Below are 19426 nucleotides of genomic sequence, written 5' to 3' on the forward strand. Positions count from 1 at the left end.
ATCCATTGTGAACAAAGGCATAGCAAAAACATTGGACCTTGCACTTTTAGATAGATATAAATTGACATGTCTTGGAAATTACAGTTAATTGTAAGAACTTCAATACCAAAATAATGAAATTAAGCAAGCATTAGTAGTTAGTACTATCCGACTGCATACACTTCTATCATGATACACGTGCATAGGCGAATCATTATTGCTGCAACCACTAACCAAGGTTGAACCATTTTCATTTCAAAGCAAATGATCTTTGGGCTTATGCTAAATTTTTGAGTTCGTTTACTCTGGTATGGTTCCTGTCTAGGAAAATATTTCTTCTCAACTTGTCACGATCAGGTCTAATCAGGGTTCATGAGAAAAATCTTTCAATTACACTCATTGCTTTCATCCCCTCACATGATATTCAGAGATGCAAACTCGAGGTTATATAAATTATTATACTAAGGTGTCGTAGAAAAGATTTCCGTGTAAAAGGTAGGCAGGAAAAATGTTCTATTTTGTATTAGTACTTTTAACCATTGGTACCTGTCCTTAGGTATTGGAGTTTTAAGGATTTCTTATCCAATAATTAAACCTTCAGATTTTCATTGCAGAATTTTAAAATTCCGTAATTGATCCATGCGATTTCCATTAATTTCAAATTTTTGAAATTTCAATGAGATTTCTATGCTAGTAATTTTCCACGCTATCTAATCTAATCTGTGCAAAACCCTGACATACATTTTTATTACTATCTGGGTTACATATCAGTTACCCAGTTTCCATCAAGGACACTAACTCATCCACACCAATCAATCAATAAATAAATAATCAATCACAATTAGAAATGTAGACACTTTATTATTAATTTATAAAATTGTAACATCTCTACAAATAAACAAGACTGTACTTATTATTATTTTATGTCTATAATTAGAACATTATAAACAACTATCTATTTCATAAATCAAATGCATTATCAATATCTATACCAAATATACATAAAAAACAAGACAACGTTAATAAATCCCTACAGAATAAATCATGGTTCCTGTCTTTAATACACAAATCAATATCATATTAATAAATTGTACATTTTCTTCAATCAATAACACATTTCAAAGACCTTTAACAAATCTAACAAACACTTTCACTTGTGACTAAACTGAATCACAAAATAAAGAAAATTACAATGTCATACAAATGCATATAGGTAAAACTGTTTATCATTAATTTGGTTAATCATCAACACTGTGAAGTTGGGAAAATTCATTATAAAAATTAGTAAATTAAAATGGAAACTACACATATGGTCAAATTTGTGAAAGTCCATCTCAGAATAAAGACCACCCTGTAAATAAACACCACTTTTCAACAACCCTTTTCTGATACCCCCCCCCCCCAAAGTAACCTGTTAATAAAAACCGCTTGTCTGTAAAGGCCATGTTCAGTCTCTTCAATGGGTGGCCTTTGTTAAACAAGTTTGACGTAGGGCAGTAGATATATTTCTGGATGAAATACTGTTATAAAGAACATGATTTGTCCAGCTCAAGTCACAGCAGCACATTGTTAGCTCAAGGAACGCAAGTCTTAGCACGCAAACTGCAACAGGTTGTGCCCGTGATACTAGTTCAGACCATGATCAACTGGCACATTAGTGCCACCTAATCATGGTCTGCACTGTTCACTATTCAATCATATCTTATTATATTGGATTTAAATTTAAAAAATTGAAATTGGTCAGCTAACAGTGTAGCCTGGTCAGACTGCGTACAGGCTTGGTTTTAGAAAAGTAAGAGGGTAAACAATTATCTATTATTTGTCACACTTCATTTAAACTTACTTTTTGTCTTGGTAGAGCCAAAATTAATCTGACTGTCTGAATCAAGTAAAACTGCATTTATATCCTCTGCTGTAACAGAATAAAATGACCATTACCCTATGATAGCATTTTTCCCACCAACCCATTCAAAGATCCTCATTAACTAATAAAGACTGGACATAAAACCAAATAATAAAATCTTTAGCCCAAACGTTGCATACACCAAAGCATATTATTAATCCCTTAGTAACAAAAAACACAGAAAAAAGACCATTGAAAACCATTTGCATAACACCTGATTTGTTCAAATCTTGCTACAAGAATCATTTGCTAAGTAAGCTATTAACATGCATAGTGAACTGTAGATCTAATGCTTATTTATATATATAATAATATTATATAGTATGAGATCATACTGTAGGTACCTGACTTTGTATTACCTAAATCAAAATTCTTTCATACATTTCCTTATTTTTTATAGAAAACTTTATCACAAACATATACAGTATTGAGTACTCCAGATTTTCATTTTTATCTGAGGAAACAGATGTGCCAAAGAAAACAGCCGATTTGACCAAGGCAGATATTTTAATAAACAGGCTGAAAATACAACCTATTTCAACAGCATTTCAATCTATAACATGGATCGTCAATCTCCTTTTAAACGAAATTTGCCACTATAACTGGTGTTTACCTATATATATTTAGTTGCTGTTGAACAAGAGCTGTTACTCTGTAAAGGACCTGATTATATGATTAAAATAATATAACTTAACTTTTTCGCAAGAGAAATGAAATCTGTAAAATTTACATGGGATTCAAACTGAGGTTTTCAATGATATACAATACAGTAAACAAAAATGTTATTGACCTATGAGGCACCCATATGAACAATTTATAAATACAATGTAATAAGTTACTAAATGCCATCCTTGTGTGGGAAAATACTAGTATTTCATTTACTTTTTCAGTATCAAAGTACATGTATGTGTAAACATGTATATGTAACTGGTAAAAAATAATATTTTCTTGAACAATTTCACCTTTGAAATATGGTTAACAATTTTCTTTGACATAGTTAGCAAAACATGATCTTGAATACACGACAACAATCTTGTTTAAACTTCATAAAATCTGTCATGCTATCCAATATAACAATTAATATAATAAATATATACTGAACAGCAAACCTGGAAACAGAAATCTATAAGCTATCCAGTAATGACTGAGCAAACACAAACTTAATATTTTTGAACTATCAGTTTTAACATTACATACTTTACTTGACTTAACCCTTAACCTGCTGAATTTCTAAAATGGACTTGTCCAGCTTCCATTTTAGAACTGTCAATTATTAATTTTGGGGTTCTCAGGATGAAAATTCAAAGTTTGCCAGCCTACAGCCTGGTCAGACTACTGCATGGACGTGCAGGCTGGTCTGGCTCTATACTGGTGGCAAAGGCTATTCACCATCCATTCCAGCAGGTGTAGGTTTCTCTTCAATAAAACAAACATTTTACAAGTTTATAGCACACATTAAATAATCCTTGAACACACACTCTACAGTATACCACCTCTAAACAAACAAACAAAAATCAACACATGTCTTTTTGCTGCAAAAATACACTTTGTTCTCAAGTCCCTATCTTGTGTACAACTTTGCCTAGCCCTTTCTTTTTCTATATCCAGTAAATGCACATTTGGCATACTGGTAAATTGAAATGAATAACAATTACACATTGCATATCTTTTTTTTTATTCACTTTTGAATTTGTCAGTTGAACTAGCCCAGCTTTCATGTTGGAACAGTCCATTTATCTGTTTCAGGGATTTGAGAGTCAAAATACTTATTACTGATAAGTCGAATAGTATATAATCTGGTAAGTATGAATGCATAATACTGCCAGATCTGACTCTACACTGGCAACACAGGTCTGCCATTATCATAGCGAGGGCTCCATGACATATTTTGTTTCCCACAATTCCAAATTTATTCAATTTTTTGTCAACTATTGTCAGTTTTGTTTGAGGAATTTTTAGTGGCATCAGATAATGAGCTGAAAGATGACGAATTACTCACTGGAGGCCCTGAAAAAACATATTTAAAATTGCCATTAAATTTTTTTTATTTAAAATAGCATTTAATGAATTACATCATAAGCATAATTTTCCTTATCTGAATAATAAATTCAACTAGAACTCTGCGAGTCGGATGTGTCGCCTTGTGAACAAATGTAGTTTAGGGGAAATGGCCAGGACAAAAATGAAATATGAAAAATAAACAAAGGGCAATAACTAAAAAATTAATAAGTGCAGAGCAGCAGTTTCTGTACACTGCACTTCTTATCAATAAGATCTATCATTCTATGATGTTTCAAGTCCATAGCTTTCATACTTGAGGAGAAATGACCAGGACAAAAATATAGTAAGAAAATCAAACAAAGGGCATTAACTCAAAAATAAGAAATGCAGGTATCAGTTCTTATGCACTGCACTTCTTTTTAATGAGATCTATCATCCTATGAAGTTTCAAGTCCATAACTTTTATACTTTCAGAGTAATGGCCTGGACAAAATCAAGTATGAAAATTAACAAAGGGCCATAACTCAAAAATAAAAAAATGCAGAGTACCAGTTCTTGTGCACTGCACTTCTTCTTAATGAGACCTATCATCCTATGAAGTTTCAAGTCCATGGCTTTTATACATTAGGCGGAATGGCCCGGACAAAAATAAAGTATGAAAATTAACAAAGGGCAATAACTCAAAAATTAGGAAGTGCAGAGTACTGGTTCTTGTGCACTGCACTTCTTAATAATGAGATCTATCATCCTATGAAGTTTCAAGTCCATAGCTTTTTTAGTTGAAGAGAAATGGCCCAGACAAAATTAAAGTATGAAAATTAACAAAGGGCAATAACTCAAAAAAATAAGAACTGCAGAGTACCGGTCCTTGTGCACTGCACTTCGGGTTATTGAAAGAAGCATGCATACCAAGTTTGAAGTCAATCAGACTTATAGTGACTGAGTTATGCTCCGGACAAGCTTTAGGGGACGCCGACGACGACAACGACGCCGACACAGACGCCGCCGCCGACACCGCCGACAAAAGTAACCCCTATATGTCACCTTTTCAAGGCGACACAATAAATTCCCTGAACAAAAATTTAGTTAATCGAATAAAGAAGCCAATTTGATTTATAGAGGAGCCAACTTGACACATCTAAGAAACACTAAACTATTGCGCCAAACAATGAAGTTAGTTTGAAATAAATAGTTCATACACATAAAATTATTTCAAGAGGATTCAAGAAGCTTAAATCCAGTAATTACCAGTATAACTATATCCATAAGCTTTATAAGCTGCCGTCATCCCCGCCTGGGCCCCTGCTATCTCTGCAGCAGACAATGCCCTTTTTGTACCTCCTCGACCCCTCGGTCGACCTCTACCCACTCCAGAACCCTTGGGTCTTCCCCGACCCCTCGTCTTCTTGGGTGTGGGTGTAGGTGTGGTGGAGGCGTCATCAACTATCACCAGGGCATCATTGCTACTGTCATCTATATTAAACATGGCCTGCTGGGGAGTCTCACTTCCAACTGACAACTGTAACATACATTGGTAAATGCATTCTAAAATCCTGTATTCAAATTTTAGAAAATTATATAACTAAAAACATATGTTTGTTGCATCATACTGACACTTCGAAGGTCTTAAGGCACCTTTCCCTTTTTACTGGTGCAGGAAGACCTCAGGTGTTCCTTTACACATTATTATAGACACAAGCGGGCACCTGAGTAGAACTATCAATGTTCAGATGAAGAAGGATAGCCTTCTCACATAAAAGAATTCACATTCCCAAGCAGGATTCAAACCCACAGTGGTGAAGGGAAAGTGTTTCTAAGTCAACACACATAACCACTCAGCCACAGCTACCCAAGAAACATTTGGGTTTGAACACTTAATTGGAATTTAATTAAATAATTAATTTTAATCAAGGTTAATTTAAACTAATGAAAACAGAATGTCTCAGAAGATTTAGTTCAATGGAAAAATCCACTATGCAAACTACCTAAGATCTCTTTTAAAAAAATAAAAGTGGTATGAAGACAGTAAATAAATGCAACAGAAGAAATAACTAGCAAAAAAATTAAGGCTGCAGCATAATTTTTTTACGAGCAAAAACGTTTACATACCTCACTTTGAGGACTAACAGGTCTGGAGGAATCAAAGCTGGCTAATGAGTCAGTATCTGGTGCAGGTATAGTCATATTCTGTTCCTCTGTTTTAGCTTTCTTTGACTCCCTCTTCTGTGTAAAATAACAGTATTTGTATTCAAAACTGCAGTATATTTTCTATAAATATTGCCATTGTTTTAAAGTTCCAGTGTGTTTTACTCAATAGCTAACTATCTAAGTCATCTGAATGCATGTAAACTTCTTTAAAAACAATCCAACTTTCAAATTAATTCATTGTAATCTATAATTATTCACAAAACTTCCATGCGAATATGGGCTCATGCAGCTCTCCCAGTCTTGTTGATGTTTCTATATATGCATCAGTGCTGCGTTATTAAGTCTAATTCAAATAAACTTAATAGTTTTTTTATCACAATCAAACTCAGGTATGTAAGTGTAAACTATGTGTCATTTACCTTTACATATTGTTCTCTTTTTCTTTTTCTGTCTTTCTCCTTGTATTGTTCTTCTTTGTCTTTCTTATCTCTTGATCTCATCTTGACTAAACACAAAATATTATATATATATATATATATATTATACCCAGTTCACTGTTAAAGAATATCCTTTCCTTAACCTTCTTTAAACCCTTACCAAACATTAAAATCTTAAATAGCTGGGTTTACACAGTATATGTAATATGCTGATCTTGGAGAAAGACCTGTTATTTAATGGCACAAACAGGCACCGCAGTGGAACAATAAATGTTTTGTAAGCTATCTGGATAGCTTCCTCAAATCCCTGTTGGGATTCGAATACACAGTGGTGAGGAGCTAGTTGTTTGAAATCAATGACCTTAACCACTCAGCCACAAAGGCCGTAATCTTAAATGGACATGTCATTAATTTAAGCGAGACAAAACCATTCATCATTTTTGTTAAAATTTTCAAAATAAGTACAGACTGAATAGCCAAGCCAGAAGAGCTCAGACCATGACCAGAGGGCAGAGATAAGCTGGCTAAACATTATCTGTATTTTCTACTGTTTTCCTGATAAGCAATTTTCTCTAGATTTTATTTTACAGAACTGTATTATCAAGATCATAATCATTCTTTCCAAAAGTTAGTGTACTTCTCTTAATTATATGTCAATAAATGAGGCAAAATTCAATGAAATAGGTCACAATATTTTAAGGAGTATGAATATCGAAACTACACAAGTCAGATTGCACAGAGGTTGTTACAAACCAACTTACTTTTATTCTGTAGTTCATCATCTTCTATAAGCAAGGAGACAACTTCTTTAGGTTTGAGAGTATCTGGCTTGAAGCTACCACCACTGATCACCATACGCTGGATCTAGATAAACATCCATTATATTTCATTCATAATTTGTCTGACAAAGAAACTACTCCAAGCCAAATAGTTTTACAGTGAATGAAGTGATGCCATCTTTGATGACTCAAGATGCTTTTAGACACAAGCGCTTTTCTTTTAAATAATTTTCCAAGAAGTTCATAACAACTAGAATATAACACAATGTATAAGAAATGGCAACTATTCCAAGGTGGGTGGGGGGCATTAAATCTTTTGGTAAAGGGACTTTTACACTAGTACTCAAAATCATTTTTGCAGTTTAATGTAACAAAATTGACACAGTTTTTTGAACATTGCATTTTTTTTTTTTATATTCATTTAATCTTAAGTAGCAAACTTTGACCAAGAAAAGACATTTCTATATTAGGAAATTTAAGGGTATAAATGGTTAACTCTGAACTTACTTCACTTTTTTCTTTTGCTCTCTGTAGAATACGTTCCTCTATTGTACCTTTACAGATCAACCTGTAGACTGTAACCTGTTTTGTTTGACCCAGTCTATGAGCTCGGTCCATAGCTTGCTGATCTACTGTCGGGTTCCAATCACTGTCATAGAATATCACCTAGCAACAGAAAATCACAAGTTAACATATCTCTCAGAAAAGAACAAAACAACTCTTAAATGCCTAGGTCACAAATAAATAGTCGCTGCCAAATTCAACGATTTTTAAACATCAGCAGCTTTGACGATTCCACGAAAGCTGAGCATTTTAAATCTGATACCGTGATTGGTCATGAATGAAACTGTCGCCGGGCGATTCTTGCTGAATTGATATTACAAACTGCATTCAAAGACCGGGCAGTCGCCGCCCTTTGTCAAGACGGCGTCAGTGCGATTTACAAATGTCCGTTGGTCATTTGTGACTGAGGCATAAGATGATAACAATCAGCGAAGTAGTGACCAGGATGCCCAAGAGAGGGGGCTGTGGCGCTTGATTGTCATTCGTGAGAATACACTGAGAACAAGACAATCAAGCTTGCATCTAGTTAATTGACATTCTTAACTGTTATAACAGAAAATTTATATACATCATGCACATCTTAAATGTAATAGACTTGTGATTTGTTCTCCTTCGACCAGTTAATTTTCTGATATTGAAATTCTAAAATTGCACAATCTGTAAAATAGAATCTTGTGAGTCTGTAAATACCTGGCCTACTATACACTATGACATTGGTAGTTCCATGTCACTGTATGTATTTCAAAATCATTATTTTGCAAATATCTACTTGCATACAAATATGTATATGTTTATTTTATTAACTTATAAATACTTTAAACATTCCTATCTAGTAACTGTAAAGCTAAATACATGTTTTTCTTTTAATATAGAAGTATGAATCAAATGGTCCTCTGTAATTTCAACTTACAATATATTGATGCAATAAGGTGTCACATCCTTGATTCAACTCAAAAGATCAATTTTTGTTTATTAAATAAAAGCTGTTTCTTTCACCATGTATCAAAGTAAGACATATGCCCAGACTTAAAATCTCAATAATAACACTTACAGTGTCTGCTGCTGTCAGGTTAATACCGAGACCACCAGCTCGTGTACTGAGCAAGAATACAAAGATGTCCGACCTCGCCTGGAAATCTGCCACCATATCACGACGTTCGGAAATCTTCGAGGAACCGTCTAGTCTCTTGTATGTGTGTTTCCTATGCCACATGTACTCCTGAAAAACAAAAGTTAAATTCATATATGATCATGGATAAATACCAATGTTAAATATATATTTCTTATAAACAGGTACAAGTTTAGTTGAGGTTTTTAGGATTTTCTTTGTTGAAAACTAGATAACGATTAAAGTCCATGTTTATACAAAAGACATGGGATATATAAAAAGTATATTCAAGTTTTTACAATAAGGCTGCAATGCTTTTTTCAAATTTTTTTTTTTTTTAAACTTGAATTCATTTAGATCTCTATAATTTTTTAAACCAGGAAACATCAAAGTAATTCTGTCATTAAAATTCACATGCCAAACTATTCTCGTAATCAGAACTATCAATTTAGAATCTATTTTTAGAGACAATTCCGAAAGAAATGAAGTCAAGGAAAAATAACATTCCTCCGATATTCTTTAAATCGACATCAAAGGAAAACTTCTACAGTATCAAGGAATTGCAATACAACACAATTAAATGAAATGTAAATATTTCTTTCCCTGTACAATAAGTTTCTATATCTCATAATAACCATGTTAGTGTGTTTTAAAAACACCTAAGAAACGTTTGTAATGTAAGCCGATAGCTTTAAATTTGTTTCGAGGCTCACACTTCCTTTGAAACTGAAAGAATCACCGATCAAATTTGGTACATCATTTAAACCTGTTAATGATGGCTGATTTGACATAAAGAGACAAGATATGGGTGTAATTATGAGCGTGATACCCGGTTATTAAGGCACAGCTGTGACCATGATAGCCCTGTGTACAACATGTATCGATGTAGAAGTCTTGAGATAGAAGAGCAGTTCACACAGGAAACTGTAGCGCTCACTCTGGGTGTGGTAACCCTCTCAACTTCCAGCCGCGACCTCTTTGACTTATTATTTTGTAACATGTTAATGTAATATCAGACTATTGTGAACTTTGAAGAAATAAAAGAAAAACCCTCATATCTTAGCAATATGACACTCCATTAAAAGACTGATACACAACTTATTGAATAGTACAGACAATGCAAAATCGTAAAGTATTAAACAAATTTCATTTACGGTTAGGCCACACATTTACAGGTAGGGTATTATGTCAAGATTTTAGCCACTGGAGAAAACATAACCAAGATATTGCTTGGTTTTGTAAATGTTTGTTTGGGTTTAACAGCACATTGACACATTACGGTCATACAACACTATACTACTACACAGGGTTTTAGATGGAAATGCATATTAATCTTGACTATGCAATGTTACATTTGTTTAACAGGTTTGTCCTGTTTCTTTTTTCACTTTTTTTCATTTTGGCTACTCTGTAACGAAGATCTCTGTGCACTCTTTCAGAAACAAATAGGCAACTAAGTAGAGCCACCAGTCTTCCATAAGCTAGCTATTTACCTTTTTTAACATGGAAGAATCAAAACAGTCATTTGATTTTAAATACAGACGCAATATACAAACATAACTGGCAAGGTAGTCTAGATCAAACAGCTTCCGTTATCGTGACTTTAATTCATAAATAACAGGAGCAGATCCGCTTATAATAAATCTGACAGTTATCTGTCCGCTGGCCGTCACCTCCACTATCTCTACAAACTTTAATTACTAACAATCACCTGAATGGACAATACCAACCTGGGATGCTAAATCATTTTCAAACATCAACTGCGGGCCACTAAATCATTTTTAAACATTTAATCCACTTTAATCTCTATTATTTGAAATAATGAAAACAAAATAGAAAACAAGAAAGGCAATGGTCATCAGACAGAGATGTATTATCATATTAGCCCCGCCCTCTTTTTCTATTTTCCCTCAACATAAATTTATCAAGACCTAATCAGTACAATTAGAAGACAAGTTAACATGATGATTGTAAGATAGGAAAATACAAAGAGATGGGTGTCAGATAACTAAATCATATAAACAATGACCATTATCAGTTGGTCATATTTCAAAAGGACAAGGTTCTCTTGAGAAATGCATACCCTTTAATTTACGGCCATTGATGACATACAAAATACAGTAGTCCAACTCTTTTACAACCAAAGTGTTGTCATTGTAAAACCCAGTAAATATATATTGTCCGGCAGTTTATTTTATCTGAGTAATAACGCTAGATATTATAACTGGACATTTTATTATTGGCGGGAACTTTAATCAAAACAAATTACGACTATCAAATTGTCAATTGAAGCGTGTGTACTCTGATATAAACATATTAATTTGTTTTGCACAAATAACTGCTGCTTCCTTAATGTAGACAGTAAAATATCGGAATATTTTCGGGTGAATTGTTCATTTTAGAATGACACAACCCGATACAGCTTAATTGTTTAATAAATTATTTCACAAAATAAACTTTATACATTTGTTAACTTCTCTGGCAAAATTCAAGATAACTTAAACAAGAGTAATTAAAAGAAAATCTTTACATTTAAACAATGTCCTTTTAAATGAAAGTGAAGTTTTAAGTCATTAACTCTTAGAGTCCTATAAGGCAATTATATTTTGTCTATGATGATATTATAAAGGCAGGGCAGTCTATAAATATGTGCACTCTTCAGTTAAAGATAACAGTAAAATCAAAGAACGGTCATAATGCAAAATCATCAACTTAAGCAGGAACTGTTTACTATTGAGTGGTGTGATGGCCTAGTGGTTAAGTTGTCTGCCACTCAACTAAGGGATTGTGGGTTAAAGTGCAACCCTACCATGTTTTCCTTAAATGACACAAGTAGCGAATAGTTCCAGGAAACGGGCTCGAAAGGGATAAATAGACATGTATGTTGAAAGAATTGGTTTCACAATTAAGCTTAAATACTAGTAAATGTCTTTAAACTTTTGATGTCACTATAGCTAAATGTTCAAAGAATATAATCAGACAGAAAAATCGGAAGGTCTAGTTGTTTAACAGGTGACTTGAACTTGTGACTCGTGTATTTAACCCAAGACAGCTGACAGCGTGCATATAACAATCTGATCATCATAAAATACGTCCATCACTAAATACTACATTGTAATCTTTACCGCCTAAAAATCATAATTAAAGTCCCCTATCAATGTTTGTAATCAAAGCTCCCTTTTTAAAAAGAAGGTTTATGCGTCTGGGATCTTAAAGAAAGTTCATCGTGTCGCGCCCCATCGATTTTCTGTCGTGATTTTAAATAGCACCTGACATCTTGTTAGAGGTAACATTTTAGTTTTTAATTTTTTATGCTATACTGCCGGTTGTCCAATAGTTACAGATGGCCATATTGAAATTTTCCAATCCAATTTTACAGAGATAATATTTTTTTTTCCCCTTTAGTTATTTTTTATCTGATCGGATTCCCAATCAGATCTTGTAATCAGATTTTAATGTCTGTTATTAATCACATTTTCTATTCCTTTTGATGATAATTATAATTGTTAAGCGGTGGTTATTTTTTACTGATACATAATGCATTACTCATGCATAAAAGTTTTAAAAAGTTTAATGTGGCAAAATGTCGAAACAACATCGATTTACAACATTGCAAGATCAATTCTGTTATTTCTTGATAAACGGCTATTAAATTAATTTTTAATTACAATTAAACAAATGTTTCCAACATTGTATTGAGCTTCTGATGATAAACTTACTCTTAAATTAAGAATATTTTGCTGGAATATTTTCCCAGCTTATTAAGTGGTACACAAATTTGAAAAATAAGCACAACAGGTTGACTAATCTATTGTAACTTGTAGTGCACCGGCAAATGTTAGTTTGTATCAGGTGATTAGCTTGGAAAAAAACCCACATTTGCCGAGTTCCGGATAACATCTTTTAAACTAAAATCATTGCGATTTTCAAACTTTTTTTTATAAATTATAACGAATAATTTGGTTTCAACTAAACCGTGACTTATTCATTCCTTGGGTAAGGTAGGACTTATTCTGCAGAAAATAGAGACATAAATAAAAATTTATTTTGGCACATACAAAATGTTCCAAACATAGACACACCTATCAACAAGGTTAATTCTTTTCATATAAGAAAGTCATCAAGGTGGGATAAAGGTGTTTCTATCTAATGAGCTGCCTCGTTCATGACATACTGTACCTGGAGGTCTTTATCCACATGTGTTAGTGTAACCAGAGCATCAAAGATTTCAAATACAATTTGCCTGTGCAATGACAATTACAGATCCCCGCTTACAATTTGTGCAATTTTGAAAGCCCCCAAGCCTGCCATGCATGAAATAAATGATCATTGATGACAACTGCTTTTATGTTAACATGAGCTCAAAAACTTTTACAAAAACTGAAATGTCAAAAACATTCAGTCAATTTCTAAATGATTCTTCATCCAAATCGTAACTTCCAATTTATCAAATAATATAACAGTAAAATACACCAATTTTCAGTCATCAAAAGATAATTTTTGTCATCTGATCATTTTCTGATAGCATCTTCAATATGCCAATAAAAATGTCACAAAAAAATAGCGTTTTTTTGTAATTTGCAACAATCATTATTTAGTGGATGAATGATTGTGGCGAAGTTAAGCACTTTTCCTATAATTTTAATCAATATCGTACAATTTATTCAAGATTACAGGTAAAATCTGACAGCCTTAAGTGACATGTTCGCCACAAATCTAAATTCAAAATCTAATAAGAGCAATTTTGAAAGTTTTTCCAATTTCAAAGTGATGCACAGTGTGTATATTTCACGACAGAAACCTACAATTTGAAAACTAGCCACTGGCTATCAAGACCAACAACTGTTGCAAACTGTCGCATAAATTGGCATGAATGAGAACCGAGCCTGCGGGAATTTCACAAGCTGTCTCCGCTAATTGTCTGACCCGCGTTCTCCTCATTAAAATAAAATCGCTGTAAATTAAACCGTATTAAGATACGAGATAGCCCAGTTTCCCATGATGCTTCAAGACAATAAGATCGTGTAGTCAAACATCCTGAAAAGTTTGTAAACAAAAGGTAGGGGTCAGTATTCAACGAAAATTTACGAGAGCAGATGACAATAACAGTGTCCAGTGAGCCGGAAACACGGCCACGCTTGTAACTCATCTGATTCTACTTAATTTGCTATCAAACTAAAACAAATTTCCCACCGTGTCAGACTGTCCAATCTTAACTTGTTGAATAAACTACTTGTCCTTGATTTGAAGCTAATTTATAAAATGCCAGTAACATGTATTTCCAAAATGAGATTTATCTCTCCCTTAAATGATTTAAATGAAATTACCTCTTATTTTTATGTGTTGTGATGATGTGAACCTCAGATTTGTAACAACAAATATGTAGTTTCAGAGATTTTAATATATGTATCGAAATACTTAATCTGAGCGTCTAGATATACAGGCAGGTCCAGGTATAGATCAATAATAATTGCTGTGAGCACCAAATGTTTAAATATATCAATATAAGGATTATACATTGATGTTGATGTATAAATGTATAAACTAGAGTAGATATCATTAACAAGCAGTTCCTGGTTTATAAAACTAAGAAAATTTTAAAAAACAATTTTTTGTTTTGTTATTGCAAATATGTTACATTTTCGTCAGTCAGTGAAATCTATATTGCGTGCAGGGGCAGCAAAATCAACCATCCGCATTGCCCAGGTTGTCCCACAGCCTGTGTGGTCATGTGAATTTCATTCTCACAAGAATTAACTATACGGATATTATACGGGCAAATAAAGAAATGCTTCAGGCAAAACACACAAGTCAAAATCAGATTTTTTATGGCCATGGCTTTTGAGCAAACTTATTTCTCTCAATGCATCCATAGATTTGGCAAGACCAGAGGTAAATTTAAACTAATAAATGACCACCTTCCAAATAGTCAAAATCACCGCCATTTTATACCAGCCATTTTATACCAGAATACCAATATTATTTTAATTTTTATAAAGAAACAATCTAAATTTCTGTATTAACATAATTATCTTTCTATCAAAGCAAAACTGAAATTAAACATATACAGAATTTCTAAGAGAAAACATTTTGATGCACAATAACATGTTTATTTTTTTCTCATAAATGTTATCAACATTTAATTTCATAAAGAAAACAAGTCAGGTGACAAAATCCCATTCATATTAACGTTAGACGACTTTATCTCACACATCAATCAAACTGACCACAGGAGAGATGGTCACACCTGGACATACGGGTTAACAGATACCCCCCTGCATTCTCATAAAATAAACTTCTACTCTTATACATGTCACATGTTTCGCCAACGAAATTTACATAAAAAACAAACAGATTTGACCGGAAGCCCGGAAAAACCCACACATCCTTATCCCCGAGTATAATGGCCTCCGTGGTTAATCTACCCGCGACTGACACCAATATATATCACAATACAATATAATAGAATACAATAGCTTCGATATGGCCTTTGAAGAATTGAAATAATCTATTTAAATCAACCGTACCTGAAATATATCATTATCTTTAATTGTGATCTACTTGAAGGAAACAGGTTTGAATAGACATGATGGACCACCATCATTACTTTAATAGGTCCAGATTGGGACACAAATCGTCCACAACAATACCCTCTATATGGACAGGATACATTCATCAAGGTATAGGAAACACTATCCAAAACATATTAGCATTAAAATATATAGTAAACAAAGTAAATGACCTGGAAAACCTGTTTTCACAAATAAATGTGTTTCCTTCAATGAATGAAAAGCTATAGTATAAATGTGATTTTTTTTCCTTTGAACGAAGTGCTGTAGTAAAAATGCTGGTAAAAGTACGTAAAATTGAAAGTTGATGATGAAAATCTAATAATAAAAATAAATAAATGGTTTGAAAGCTTTATCTAATGTAGTATTTTTATGAAATTTATTTGAATTCTTTTTTATTTTTTAATAAAGCAATGGTTTCATGTCTGCGCCATGTGATCTTAACGCAATATACAAACCTATTTCTTTCATACAGGTATTTTGGAATAAGACTTTTTCAAAATTCAAATGATGATTTTTATGTATACTGCATGCCTCAGAGTTACAGCTTTATACAAATTAATTACATAAAAAAACCTGTGAAAAATGTTTACATTGGTTATTTGAAGTCATTTTTTCTCTCTGGCAAAAGGGGTGTTTGCAAATAGAAAATGATTTGTATCTTGTACTTTGTAATTGTTAACAAATGAAGCATCTCTATATGGATAACTTATATTTTCTTAATAAATAATTTCTTAGTATATTTTGAGATTTGGTCCATTTTCTTCATCAGAACTTGCAAATAAGGGAGCACCAAGTTGAAAGTTCAGATATTTTCATAACTCCAGAAAATCTGTTTTTTAGCAACTTTTTTGATTTTTTTGTATGTCTTTTTTGGGTCTGAAAATCAATTCTTAAATATTTGCCCCCCCCCCCATTTTTGGCCATGGCAGACATTTCCCCCTCTGCAATTCTTAGGGGGGGGGGGTCATTTGACAATTTGTCTATGGAGGCAGGATGAGGAGCCCATTTGTATGTTTACCCTGGAAATCATAAATTCTTTCACCCTTATAAACAGATGGTAGGACAGCTCCTTTCTCCTCTCAGTAAAAACAACTCTGTGATAATATAAAGGTAACATACCTCTAATAAGTCAATCATCTTGGTCATCTGTGAATAAATCAGTACTCTATGACCCTCATCCTTCAATCTCTGTAATAAGATATCTAGTACATACAGCTTGCCAGCATCTGTTACAATCTTCTCCTTCGCTGAAAATACATAATATAATAATATACACATTAACATTATTATCACATGTACAGTCAAACCAGTAATTACCATATTTGGTAAATAAAAAACAATTGGCCTATTTTTATCAAACAGGTCAAATAGTAACAAAGTTGGGAATGTTTTTTTACTGCTCAAACAGATGCTGATTTAGTGCTGCAACCTTCAAATATACCTCTAACTGCTGTAAAGTCTGTAGATTCCATGACTAATGTAAACAGCAACATTATGAAACAATGTAGTTTAATTTACAGCAACACTATGGAACAATGAAGTTACTGTAACATCCCAGCCCAAATATCCATGGCTTATTTTCTAGGGAAAGCACCACCCTAGTTTAGCTCTTAATACGGATTTTTTAAAAAAGAACTGTTCATCACTAATGTGAGGGTTTTGATCAGCTGCAGTCTGGCCTGGCTCTTTACTTATAACACAGGTAGGATATTATTGTCGCTGCTAGTGACAGTAACTTGTTTTTTACCCCTTAAATTCAATTCAGTTATGTTTCAAAGTTAAAAATATGAAATATTATATCAATAATTCATGGCAATAATTTCTAATTTAGAGTCATCTTTCTTCCTTTTTTTGAGCACTATTACCTGATTCATGTGATCAAATATTAATTGGAAAATTCATGTCTGTGTGAATATTTTGGTGACATTTATTAAATTTTGATTACATTTTATTGATTGTCTGCCTATTTCCAGACAGGTGAAAAGGTCAGAAATATAGCCAATATTGGATACTCTTCAGTCCTTGGAGTCAAGAATAGTCAATTGCTCTTCAAATATGAAGATAATAACAGTGGGCATCTGGTCGCCAGGAATTTTGCTGCCATTCTTTGACCACTTGACACTGTTCTAAATATATAGTCTATTAAATTGCTTTCAAAATAGAGAAAGGGGTCAAAGGGAAACAACTCAGTGTCTGCTATTTTTTGTTTTCATTCTTTTTCTATTATTTTTTTTCGCGACAACCAAGTCTGAACTACATTTTAAATGAAATACAATATCAAAATCATTGAAACCTTTTGAGGTATATGCTTTGTTGGAAAATGTATTGATGAATCAACGGTATCTTTTTTTCCTAAACAAAATTCAATAAGATTCTTATCCTTAATTCCCAGCTACAAATTTTGGTCCAATTGTTTTTATTTACAAAATTACATTTCCCTTTCATCATGCACTTAATAACTCCATGCTAGAATAAAAAAAGCTCATTTTCAAAAATCTTTTTTTTTTCCATCACAAAAAAATGGAAACAATACTGCCATAATTCATGGTTAGCTCATTGATTCTTTTCTTCTTATGCATTCAACATGTTTATTTAACCACAATGGCTAATTTTGTTAGTAAATAGGGAAACTCTTTCATTCTAAATAATTTCGCAATGAGATAAAAGGTATCTATTTCCTAAAGGGAATTATTTCTATCTAATTTTAGAACAATAGGCAGCTTACAATTCTATTGTTGTAATAATTAATACAGCTGAAAAGTTTCATGAAGATTTATTGTGCTGGTACTTCAGGTACTTTGATTGTTTAAACACGGCCAATAAAAGCTTTTGTTTAAAAATAAAACTTTCCATTAGCCCGGGATAACTGTGCATTTTCTGGGACAATTATCGATCGATCGTTCCGGGGATGACTGTCAACCGGTGCGTTATAGTAGAGGTAGTGTGGAGTTTGTCAACAAAGTAACGCACCAGTGAAACTGGGTCACTTTCATGAATAAAACATTGACTAATCATTATAAAATACCAGATGTTCAGATTTTCATCTCTTGTAAACAAAAAAAAAAAAAAAAAAAAATCAACACCCAAAACAATTCCATATCTACATAAAAAATACATGTTTAAACTATTGTGTGTATTGTTATTCGAAGCTTTTACAGCAGCACAAACATATGTCACGCACATACAAAAAATAACAATAACAACGGCACCTGACGTAAAACATGTTTTATAATTTAGCATTTCAAGGTAATTTATACTTAACTTAATAGCTTTGTGAAATCAATAGGTTTACAACACTGCGTGACATATGTCTCTCTTTATCAAGGTCAACTCTAGATCAATCTGTTCTGTCATTAAAAAACTCCTTGTCACAAAGAATTTTAACTTTTCTAAGACGCTTTATTGCAGGAAAGTAAAATTAAAAAAATAAAAATATGTGACAGAAGTTATAGTAATTCAGTTGTTAAAAGCAAATTTGTTCATGACATTTTTTTTATAGCAATTTGGTAAACAAGGAAGTTTCGACTTGTTTCTGCTTTCAAAAGAGGCAAATTCTCTCAAGAAGGTGGGAGCACAAAAAAAAAATCCTGGCAGTGAAAATATCATTAATATCTTAAGACATTTATTCCATCCCGACTGCAGTAATAAATTAAACAGTCAAAGTCTTCAAAGAATTTTTGTAAAACTTTCATAATGAAAGTATTACAAACTGTCAGCGTTGTATGACCAAGAAAAATTATCTTGTGTACCAGGAATGTTTATGATGGCCAGTATTTGTATTGACATACCACTTGGCACATATAAAAACCGTGCCATATTATCACAATGCAATCAATAGCAAACATAAATATTCCATTATATTTAAACAACCGTAATATCACCTGCAAATAAAATATCAAATTAGTCTTTTTTATCTACTCTGGTTTCTATGGTAG

General features: G+C 32.9%; 1 protein-coding gene across 1 annotated transcript; it reads right to left on the minus strand.

Annotated features, from left to right (window-relative positions):
* Positions 1-820: 820 nt before the first annotated feature.
* LOC132726756 (chromatin-remodeling ATPase INO80-like) lies at positions 821-16826 on the minus strand. The gene is made up of 8 exons (XM_060712113.1): positions 16611-16826; positions 8863-9030; positions 7755-7913; positions 7230-7332; positions 6451-6536; positions 5993-6106; positions 5132-5402; positions 821-3889 (listed from the first exon to the last, which is right to left on the minus strand). The coding sequence occupies exons 1-8, from the start codon at positions 16809-16811 to the stop codon at positions 3807-3809; spliced, it is 1185 nt and encodes a 394-aa protein (XP_060568096.1). The 5' UTR covers positions 16812-16826; the 3' UTR covers positions 821-3806.
* Between the last annotated feature and the right edge of the window lie 2600 nt (positions 16827-19426).

This window comes from Ruditapes philippinarum, unplaced genomic scaffold, assembly GCF_026571515.1.
Source record: "Ruditapes philippinarum isolate M1 unplaced genomic scaffold, ASM2657151v2 ctg15419_1_1_1_1, whole genome shotgun sequence".
In the NCBI taxonomy this organism is placed as follows: Eukaryota; Metazoa; Mollusca; class Bivalvia; order Venerida; family Veneridae; genus Ruditapes; species Ruditapes philippinarum.